A 12,455-nucleotide genomic window follows, 5' to 3' on the forward strand; every position below is an offset into this window, starting at 1 on the left:
TAATTTGTAAACTGTACCTAGTTTCAATTAATTGTTTATACAACTTTATCTCTAAATGTCCATTATCGTAAGCTTTTTTACACATTTAATATTATTGACTGCTGCATGTCTTTTTAAGGTAACACACATGTTGTAACTTCTCTATGGATGTTTGGTTTTTCATATTGTTCTTTTTAGATGAACTGATTATGCTTTATGAGCAGAAAGCGAAACGTCTTCAATAAATAGATGAAGTTGACACCTTTTGTCTTTTATTTCTCCGCTTTGACCGAAAAACCCACCACTCTTCGAGTGTTCCTCCTTAGTTTATATATATATATATATATATATATATATATATATATATATATATATATATATATATATATATATGTATATATATATATATATATATAATATATATATATATATATATATATATATATATATATATATATATATATATATATATATTAAATGGCCAAATATATGGCCTAGGAGGACAAATTCGTTAAACTTCCCGTGCTCGAATCGGTATCAATAAAGTGTTATGATCATTTCGGCCTAGCCCAGCCTCATCAGACACTTTGGGCTGATACAAATTCAAACTCGGAAAGTCCAACGAATGTCTCCCAAACTTCACTACAACAGTAGTTAGCTGCAAAGGCGCCACCTGCTTTGGCGGCCGTGAACGAAAACGATATGATAATATCGTTTTCTGTATCCTCTGCGCTATGCGAAGTGTGTAAAAGATATAATCTTTTAGCGAAAGCCGCTATCGCTTTATTAAATTAAATGGCCAAATATATGGCCTAGGAGGACAAATTCGTTAAACTTCCCGTGCTCGAATCGGTATCAATAAAGTGTTATGATCATTTCGGCCTAGCCCAGCCTCATCAGACACTTTGGGCTGATACAAATTCAAACTCGGAAAGTCCAACGAATGTCTCCCAAAACTTCACTACAACAGTAGTTAGCTGCAAAGGCGCCACCTGCTTTGGCGGCCGTGAACGAAAACGATATGATAATATCGTTTTCTGTATCCTCTGCGCTATGCGAAGTGTGTAAAAGATATAATCTTTTAGCGAAAGCCGCTATCGCTTTATTAAATTAAATGGCCAAATATATGGCCTAGGAGGACAAATTCGGTAACTGTAAATTCGAATTTGTCCTCCTAGGCCATATATTTGGCCATTTAATTTAATAAAGCGATAGCGGCTTTCGCTAAAAGATTATATCTTTTACATATATATATATATATATATATATATATATATATATATATATATATATATATATATATATATATATATATATATATATATATATATATATATATTTATATAATATGTATATCCATTGGTTAGAGTTTAATAACAGGAGTACTACGAGTACCTACCCTATTTTTTTCTGGGATGTAATGTTGTTTGATGTTTTTATTTACACAATTCTGTATAACTTTCGTTTTATTGGTCTGTTTTTAATTATAATTTTTCGTTTAATTTATTTTAATCTTTTATAACTGATTCCATGAATAATTTCGGTTCAGATTTGCAAAAGAGATTATTATGTTATATTTTTCATTATTTTTTCCTTTTTCTCTTTTGTTCTTCCTTCAGTCTTTTTATACTCATCTTTTGGTAATTGTTACGATTTCTGCATAAGTAATATATGACTGGGTTTATAACAAATACAATAATATTTTGAATTTTTTATTTATAAAAATATTGTTAATTTTAGAGTATGACAAGTATATTGACAATAATTTAGCCAAAAATAATTTACAATTTTTTAATTTATAAGAAATGGAAGTAATAGTTCTACATTTCATTTTTGAGACATCATTTTTCATGTATTAGTGTTCTTTAATCAAAATAATACAAAAATAGGTACCTAAACATTTTATATTTTGGTCACATTTTTGTGATCATTAATAAAATAAATATAGGTCTCAAATATTAGACAGGTAGAAATTTTGAACTAATTAAAAATTATGTTGCAAAAAAAATTGCAAAATAGGAATGACTTTAAGGAAAACAGATTTGCAATGAAATAGGTGGGAAGTAACAACAACTTTTAGGATTTGTGTATTTTTTTCAAACTCTCCGACAAAACGACGTTATCATAAAGTATTAGGAAAATTTAATACACACTTTTGTTAGTTTTAAATTTAAGTAGAAGAAATAGTGCCTTGTTGATTGTTATGTAAATTCAGAATAATACTGTTTCATGGTATTTTTTGTCGAATGTTAGGACTTCAACTTTTAAATCAATTAAATAGAACAGAAAAAATAAAGTATCAAACCTTCTTTAATACTATGATATCATTTTTTGCCGTCAAGTACATTTTGAGTATTTTTTATAAACGTTTATATACACATGAACTATACCCTAACTACAAGACTAGGATCTGCCCCTTGAGGATGATGAATATTGCAGACGGCTGAAACGCTCTATACTAGAGCTACATTACTCACTCAGTCCGTAACAAGTAAATATCCGATGTTTTGCAAACGTATCTACTAAACAGTACATATACAGATTGAGTTATACCTAATAATTGTTTGTATAAATAAATCCTAAAATAATATAAATAACTTAAATCTAGGGTTAGGTCATGCTGGCAAGGGCAGATCAATGCCTTTGCTAGCACAAATGGAACACCCCATAAGAAAACCATTGACACTATAATGTACAACTAAAAAGTTCAGTGAGTATAGTTTTTGTTTCTTCCGAAGATATAAAAGATTATTTTCATATAAAGAATGATTTTCTTATAGGGTAGTAGCTGATTGATGAGATGATTATGTAGTTAAATCATGAAATGGCGGGTGAAAAGACCTAAAAGATTGTGATAACCTCTTCAAAACTGAAGTCAAAATTTTTGATGTTTCTAACAGCATTTTGTGCTCGTGTCTTGATATGAACATCTTTCGTTAACAAAATTAATTAATCAAAGTCTGGAATATTATGGTCTCAAACAAGATAGTAGTGCAAAATAAATATTCTTAGATTGCTTTTCGAAGACACCACCTTTAATGAAATCTGCTAAAAGGAGCTGGAACTAGTTAAGAACTTTAATGCTTCGTGTTTCCTATTTTATGTGTTCTATCTGTAATTCCATGCCAACATGTGAACCAAAAACTGGTCAAATACTAAGAGAAGTCTCTATTTATTCCTTTTTGTATTTGGCTTCAGCGTTTTTCTTTCCGATATGAAATATGCTAAAAGTTTTTCTAAAATAACGTTTTAGTTTTTCTGAGTTACACCAGAACACAAACAAGCATGCAAAGAAACCTTATACAATTTTTTGAGAAAATGTTCTTTGTTTCCCAATATTCCAGTTCCTGGTGCAATTTTGAAATCATTTTTAATTTTTACAGCACCTTTTGGTAGCTTTCCAGGTGATATAGATGTATAGTTTATCTCGTATAATTTCTCATCTTCGTTTTGCACGCCTGATACATTTTGATCTTAAAAATGAAATAGTTATCACAATCATTTTATTGGCGAGTGCTTCAGATAGGACTAGGAATTACATAAAGCATAATGGTAGGACACGAAAAAATATATGTCGCCCTGCGACTACTTTAATCACTCGCGATAATCACTTGCTAAACCTGAACATCTTTGGAACTTTTGGAATGCACCTACCACAGACCAACACTTCGGTAAATCTCTATTCCAAATAACTTAAATGACTGAAGGATGTCAACAGAATATATTCACTATAATACAAATACCTAAAAATAGATCTACGACAATAGATTTTCATTAGATATTTTAATGTATTGAATAATTTACTCGTAAACATTCTTCAAACGATTTAAATATCTAAATTATTTGGAATATTTAACTTCTGATGATTGGTCCACCGCAAAGTTCTGCTTTAGTTGGCCACTTTAACAAATTCAGCGTTGTCATAACCTCTAGCACCTACAAAAGTTTGACCTATTCCCTTTCTATCGATCGCTCGCACTCGGACAAACAAGAACGCTGCTACTAAACTAGCTACAATTAAAACCAGCAAAAGCATTACTAACCCAGCTACGAAGCTCGGAACTGACATACATATCGTCTCAGGATCCTGAGACGAAGCAGATTGGATGACTACAGTTTCGTTGTTTTGAGCTGAATTAAGGGCAAAGTTTACATCTCCAGGAGCTACTACTTGAATGGTACGGCTAGTATTGACATCAGTCATTTCTTGAGCTTCTCGTTTGTATACGTGACTAACAACTACCGACATTACTTCTGGGCTTCTCCTTCTTCTTACTCCTTGCAATTCACTTGGTAGGTTTTCTATAAGTCTCGGTCGGCCTCCTAGAGTAGCCAAATTACCTTCAAATTCTTCTGCAATATTACTTTTCCTTTTAACAGTGTTGTATATACCATGGTGACCTGGAGGTGGTGGGGGAGGCAAGTGGATCTCAGTTCCCGTTTGAGCTGATACTTGTGGGGCTGGAGATGAGAGATTAGGAGGATTAGAAGTAGATGATGAAGACGTTTGAGCTTGAGGGGCTGGGACAACATCTGCATTTTGTTCAGAGTAAGCACCAGTAGGTCCGGATGGATGTCTTGGATCTGGGAAGGCTGCAGGTAAACCATATTCTCCAGAAGGAGGTGGTCCATATTCACTGCTCAAACCAGCATGGCCTCCGAAGTCTCCACTTCCAAGAGCATTGGACAATGGAGGAGCTCCATATTCACTAGTAAGACCCAAGCCATGTCCACATTTTGGTTCTGGACAGTTGTATCTACATACTTGAATGACACACTGGAAGTGAACGTTCATAGAATCAGGGAATTTAAAGGCCTGGAAGTAGGCGAAAGACACGACTGAAGCAGATGGACCAAAGTTCTTAATCTTCTGAAATTTGCTCATAATCTTTGGCCTAACCACACAACCGTATTGATCAACAAGCTGGATAGGCGCTCTTTTGCCATCATGAGCAACGCAGTTTCTGACCAACATGTCGAATTTATTTTCATCGTCTTTAATAGCCAACACCATTGTCATAGTTTGGCCAATCTTCACAATTCCTGAGACTTCAGACGCCCATGGGCCCTTTCCTACTTGAATTTGCATCCAACACTGCAAGTTGTCTCCAAGAAAGTTAGCTGTTACAGCGTGTAGCATGTCAACTTGGAACGGCCTGAATGTAACTGCTTTTTCATAGAAATCATACCAAGTACATCGTAATTTTCGCGCCTGATCCCACACTTCCTGAACATAAGGATCATATTGGATAATGATGGTGTTTTCAACGTAGCTTCCGCTAGGAGTGGGTCCACCATAGCTAGCTGCGTTATGATTCGCTGAAGAAGACATACCGCAACTGTTTAAGAAAATTTCAAAAGTAGCACTTAAATGACCAGTTCCAGGTTTTAAATGTACACAATGCGAGTCACTATAAAACCCTTTCGAGAATATCATCCCATAAAATGGTCTATCAAACTCAATATTAACCCTCATATGCGTCTTTTCACACTGCACTTGCAGATGCTTGATTTGGGGCATATCAGGAGTTGCTAACGGCCAGGGGTCATCTCCAGCTCCTCCACCTCCTCCCCCGCCTCCTCCTCCACCACCCAAGAGACCAGCAGGAAGATATCCAGGTCCGGACAGTGGTGGACCATATACCGCTCGGTGTTCTAGGGGCAGGGACGCTGAATCGGAAAGTGGAGCATCGCAGTGAATTTCCTATAAATTAATAAATTATTTATTAGAGATATTTTAAGTTAGGTATAGAAATGGTAGCGGGTACCCGTAGGTACCCACTTATAGTACGCGATTGCATTAATACATCAAGTAATTTTGTTAGATAATGATAAATTAGTTTTTGAATTTATTGTTTATTATTAAATATTGTAATTTTTTAAAGTGAAAAGGGGCAGAATGTGGTTGTTCCAAACACCGGATAAAATTAATAATATTCAAATTTAGAAATAAAGGCATCTATTAAACAAGATTGGATACGATTGAAAAAAAAATTTAGTACTAATCCGACTATTTTTCTTCTCCCCTCGTATTGTATTAAATTTAAATAGATACAGCGTACATAAATATTATCATTACATTATAGTATCCACTATTGCTCCAAGATGCTCAAAATCATATTTTGAAATCATTTTTAATTGTTTTATTAAAAAATAAGTGAAAGTGCTTACCCCTAATGTAAGTAAAACTGCCAAAATTCCTAGAACGTTGAGCGACCTTGTCATGATGTTCCTTCAGCCAGTGTTCAGCCGTTATATCGTTCTGTAATGAAAATCATTATAAGAGTACCTTGACATTGAATTTAAGATACCACAACAAAAGTAGTATGAGTTAATAAAGGTGGACGGCAAATAATAGCGCAACGGTTATTACATGGTGCTTGGAACTATGTGTTTTATTTTCAGAGTAACTTTGTGTTACATTGTAATTTAAAAATGTAATCTTTTGGACTTTCTATCTTTTTATTTCAGTGTACCCTTATTTATCTTCTTTATTTTTTTTGTTGTTTTGTTTATCTATTCTATTTATTTTTATCTAAGAGACTCAATAATATTCAGCTTAGCATGGTGTAATTGTTGGAGGTGTGAAATTACATAAACAAGGGATCTTGTCATAAAACAGCTAGATCTATTGTTTATGGAACACCTCGGAACAATAGCACTCCGCTAAGCTGAATTCATGACTCTCTTAGATAGCTTTTTAGGCTATACAGTGGGTGGTACTTGTCGTCTCCGGTGTAATTAATAAACGTATGAAATAATGATAGCATCTTGGTGCAAGTTTCCATGTTTATTAATTTTTCTAACTATTGCGCAATATATTGCAATATTGCGTAGTTAGCCGGTACGCTCTTATTGTGGCATTGTCTTGAAACAGACAATGCCTTTATGGTTTATTTACTTGGTGGAAATAAAACACAGGTTTTCTAAGAAGAAAAAAACTCAGCTTCAGAGTCTTAGAAAATTCGCAGAGTCCTTCGAGCAAAGTGCTCTAGGGAGCTACCCTAGACGGGTAAAACCACACTATACACTGTACTGACCTGAGATCCGAAAATGTCCCATATTTAAAGATAAATTAACTTTTATATGAAACTTTTTTATTTCTCAACCAATTAAGTTTAATTATAAGTTCCAGAAGGAAGGGCGATGCACATCGAGGTGCGTGATTGGTGGCACCTGATGACATACTGTAGGCTAGCGCGAAGCTTCATACTATTTTTGTGTATTTTTTTAGTTCAAATAATTTTTAAAATTGTATAGAGTAATTGTATTACTTATTTATTATTTATATTTTAAATAAATTATATATTTACGCTATATTAAAATAATTCAATCAATTATTATTTTAAATAATAAATCAATCAAATTAAATAAATATCAGTTGATAGTAAACTTCATTAATATATAAACTAAATAAGATGTTAAAAAATAAAATTTACGTATAGTTGTACTAATGAAATGAATGTACTATCAACTAACGTTAAAAAATTAATAAAACGACAGTATAAATAGTAGTGACTTAGTACGAACTATTTCGTATCGTGACGAATTATTTCGTGTCGTGACGATCCGCCCAGAATTTTACTATATTGAAAAATTATTACGAAGCCATTATAAAAGCTTTGCTTCCATAATAGTGTGGTGATTTGAATGTTGAAATAAATATATGTTGACATGCACGTTGGATTTCTATAAAATTGAATTTCCTATCAGATATCCTTCGTAGAATTTAACAGATTTAAAAAGAGTAGTGATTGATTTATTGTTTCAATTTTCAAAGGTAAATTTTAGAGATCCTTTAGCAGTTTTTATATGCAACAAGAACTTGTCTAATGTTTAGACATTATTAATTTCAAGTAACGAAATGTACTTACTAGTCTCAAATACATCATCCCTTGAAAGCACCTCAGTAACGCTGACAATACTATTTGAAACTATTTTAAGTCCATAGACTAAAATCTATTTAATTCTTATGATCGTCATTCTTGCTTTAATACGTTCGTCTAAATCCCAGCTGTCCTTTATCAATCATCATAAGTAAATAAATTGATATCCTCATTGAATCAGATGTTTTGAATGGACAAAACATATAATTAACATCCTTTTTTCAGCATTAATTTAATAATAATATGTTTAAATTAGGCAAGATAAATTGAATTCTAGATACCTGAAGTAAATTTTTTTTCACCGCCTTCAAAATCTGCTATTGACAAAAAATCCATGTTTTGTGGTTACCTCAATCAAAATGACAAAATTGCTTCAAAAAAGGCCCAATCGCATTTTATATAATAAATATTTATTTTTACGCTAGCAGCCTCTCGTTCCTCCCTAATTTATTATTTTTAGGCACTAGATTTCTAGTATTTTGTTGTTTCAATAAAAGTCAATTTACATAACATGTTAAATTTGTAACATTCAAGTTGAAGTTTCTTCCACCTTTAATTTGATCCCACACCTCTCTGCACCTGACAGAACAGACAACGACCCACTAACATACTCCCTAAGCACAGTTCACCGACCTGCATCGCGAATGCATCTTGGAGCTATCTTTCACTATTACTTTTATACTCGTTACTCAAGTTTTTATCTGCGGTCCAGTTGATATACCGAATTCAAGGTTATACCTATGAAAATTAATTGATTAATTAGTTAATAATTATATGTTTAATGAGGAAAAACCGGGTTTTAATAACGCTGCTATCAATTTTTGTTACTTCTTCTTCATCGATCTTCTATAATAGGTCACTGTAAAGATTATGTGCTTCATATTAAGCAAAAACTATTATAAAACTGATTGTGACACTGTGTCATGTAATAAGATTTCGCATGATGAGCAATATTCTATATTTCTTATTTGGCTCTTCCGTTTATTCAATTATTCTCTGTAGAGTTCAATCATTCAGGGTATCAACATCAAGTGTTATTACGCCGATTAACATTCGGCTGTCCACTAATACATATGATTAATTTTTTGATATGTTGGTAAATGATTTCCAGTTATTCGAAACACTTTAACAGTTCTTGAATATCATACATATGTAGATACGATGTAAACATCGGCTTAATCGATGATTTTGATTTCTTTATCTCGAATCCTATGTACAGCACAACACCAACCTGTATATGGAGCTAATTCAACAAGTCTCCCTGTCTGATACCAATTCCTAAAAAGATATTGCCAAAAAAGCACAATGCCGAAGTCATTTTGGTAATCGAAGAAAAATACATAAATGTATTAGTTCTTGGCTCGATGGTATTAAAATAAGATACCTTATTCCTCAAACACTCCAAACTTAATTTACTTAAATGAAAAAATTAAACCTCCAAACCTTTTCTATTTCCAGACCTCAATTATTTAGGCCTATAATTTAGTTGAACTAAAACAGCATGTTATAATCAACAAAGTTAATTGGAAAGTAAGATAATGGAAAAACCACCACTTGTACCCCTCCTTGACTTTAACCCTTTACTTCTGTTACCCTCCGTGTTGATTCAGCTGTTGCCTTGTTAGTTAAATTAGGAATTAGAAATTAGAACGCCTTGTGGCATTGTCATTTAGATGGTTAGTATCTGTGAAAAGCCGCAGAGGGTTTTTTATTCTTTTTACAGATCAGGTGTTATGCAAATTGGATGATTTTGAAAAAGTTAACAACCAAAGGAATGCTAATAAGACTTTACAGATATTAAATGAAAAAATTCCTTTAATTATCTATTCAAAACTTCGGAAAGGCGAAGAAAAGATATCTTTTTGAAATATGGAGGATTTTTAATTTGCTACAACAAAAATTTACAATATAATACTATAAAAGTAAATATATTACAACCATATTAAAAACGGACTAAAATAGATACAAAAAATTTTGACAGAGACACAGGTTTAAAAAATATGTCAATATCATCTTTTTATCAATATTAATAAAAAACTCTAATAGGATAAAGTAAAAGGGGAAAATCCTGTAGGTTGGCTGTATACCATAGGTTAAAAAACTTACTTATAACGTACCATTATAAAGACGGATAATTTTTAGCGGAATGCTTGAACTATCGTTATACCGAAATGTTTAAATACCGAAATACCGAAATGTTTAAATAGCTACTAAATGGATTGTAATTTACCAATGCTCGTTTGAAAGGTATTTTAAAATTCTTTAATTTTAATGTTTCTATAATTTTTTTATCTTATAGTTAAATTTTGACAATTAATTGAAAATCGCAACATTTTGTAAGTTTTCTTTTCGTTCTTCTTGACCAATAAAATAAAACTTATCTTTTGCGGTTTTGCAAATTATTTCATCAAAATGTTAACATTATAACAAAAAGAAAATCAGATGTTGTCAGTTTAAATCGGTCCACTGGACTCATAAATACAGCTCTTCAAACATAGAATAAGAAGGGCTATTTTTGACCTTTACGAGGGGCATATCTAAGGACCAGGGGCACCTCTCTCTCTCCAATGGCGCTACAGCCCAAATCGAGCTTTGGCCTCCTCCAAACTATGCCTCCAATCTTGCCGATCTTCTCAAGGTTCTTAGGTCTAGCATTCTAACAACATAACCAGCTCATCGAAGTCTTTGAAGTTTAACGAATACTGAGATCCTTGCCTCTTTAAACAGTTGGTAGAGTTCATGGTTGTACGTGGATCTCCATATTCCGTTTTCTTTAATTGGTAAAAATATCTTTCTTACAACTTTTCTTTCGAAGACTTACAGCATTTATTTTGTGTCTTCTGTCACTATGGTTTGATAATAGTTTTGTAGACCCGGATTTTCAATCTCCAGTATGTATTTTTACAGAGGAACACATGGGCGAGTGAAAAGTAAGTTTTGTTTCCCCTTACTATTCTTCTTTTACTATTCTGCCTATACAAAAGTGGTCGAACGGTAAAAATATTGCTTAAATATATATATATATATATATATATATATATATATATATATATATATATATATATATATATATATTATAACAATCGCATAGTTAATAAAAAAACAAAACATACTGATTGAAAATGGACACGAAATGATCTGTTATAATTTATGAAACTAAATATTTGCTGTAAAATAAATATTTTAACTAAAATAGGCATTTATTCCGGCATTCAATTTATATCACAGATACTAAAATAAAACAAAAAAATGTTCAATTTTAAATAACTGGATGAGGGTGCTTTTAAAATTAGCGATTTTGTAGAATTTCATAAAAATAATCGCAATTTGTACATCTATATATCAAACTTTATATGTTTATGTTTTATTATTGCCGCTTTATTGAAAACATACACGTTTGAGTTTGATTCAAGAGAAATATGGACAGGAACAAAATGTACAAAGTATAGACGCATAAACTACTTATTATAATTTATGCAAAGCTAAGAAAAAGCACGCGAAATAAACACGAGTAAGGGGTGAGTCGTACCGGGTCTATCAGATTCGTGGTTGTAAATAGATTATAATCACACCATAAATATATGGAAAAGATTACTTTATAGACGAATAAGTGAGAAAACAGAAATATACGAAAATTCGTGTAAATTTATACATCAGATGTAATATTCGTTATAAGGTAGATAATGGAAAGCATAGCAATAAAGAAACAACGTTCATATTATAGTAGTCGCTTATGTTGAGAAAGCATATTATAGAATAACTAGGGAGGTTCTATGTTGGGCATACAATGGGAAAATTCCCGGTGAGTTTTTGAAGATTGTGGGAGATGTACTTCTACCTCAATTTTTCTTTGCCCTGGTAAATTTACTCTTTAAATATTCTTGTAAGCAGTACTTGAAGCAGGTGAAGAAGCACTGCGTACAAAGTACAAACAACAAAGCAAGAACAAAGATTGGACCAAAAAAACATTATAATTTAACTGGAATTGCAAACTTTTTTTTCTTCTTCTTTTTGTTTCTAGAAGAAGAAGAATATTTCTCTTCTTCTTTTTTTTGTGTAAACATGACTCTTTTTCTGTTTTTTAATATGCCTCCAGTAAGTTCCATCGTTTTCGTGGTCTTCCCACTGATCGTCTTCCTATTAAGAAACCATCTTTCGTCGTCTATTCTACTCTATTTTTTGTCATTAGGCTTATAAGATTCCATGGAGAAAATATAAAAATGGAGAACAGCCCCCAAAGGAATGGACGGAGGCATATATGACATCTATATTTAAGAAAGGAGATAGAAAACAGAATAATTTCATCAATAGGAAGATTATATGGGAAGATGCTGTGGGGAAAATTCAAAATCGGAGAGGGTCAGGCAGGCTTCATGGCAGGAATATCACGCATAGACCACTTATACACACTGGAACAACTGTTGGAAAAAAAAGCAAAAAATAGAGATACATTTTGCATTTGTGGATAAGAAAGGCCTATGACTCTGTACCAAGGTCAGAACTATGGGAGGCAACGTACAAATTAGAAATACAGACGGAACTAATAGAAGCTACAAAGGCTCCGTTTAAAGAAAATAAAGTGTCCATTAA

The 12,455-nt window shown here is 32.3% G+C and overlaps 1 protein-coding gene across 1 annotated transcript in view; it reads right to left on the reverse strand.

Annotated features, from left to right (window-relative positions):
• Positions 1–1,695: 1,695 nt before the first annotated feature.
• Positions 1,696–12,455, reverse strand: part of dyl (transmembrane protein dusky-like) — a 43,036-nt gene continuing 32,276 nt past the window's right edge. The window contains exons 2-3 of the mRNA XM_072546549.1: positions 6,151–6,241; positions 1,696–5,683 (exon numbers count right to left, since the gene is read on the reverse strand). Of these exons, the coding sequence (XP_072402650.1) occupies positions 3,869–5,683; positions 6,151–6,204 (1,869 nt within the window). The 5' untranslated portion in view covers positions 6,205–6,241 and the 3' untranslated portion in view covers positions 1,696–3,868. The remainder of the gene's footprint in view (positions 5,684–6,150; positions 6,242–12,455) is intronic.

Source organism: Diabrotica undecimpunctata, chromosome 10 (genome assembly GCF_040954645.1).
Source record: "Diabrotica undecimpunctata isolate CICGRU chromosome 10, icDiaUnde3, whole genome shotgun sequence".
In the NCBI taxonomy this organism is placed as follows: Eukaryota; Metazoa; Arthropoda; class Insecta; order Coleoptera; family Chrysomelidae; genus Diabrotica; species Diabrotica undecimpunctata.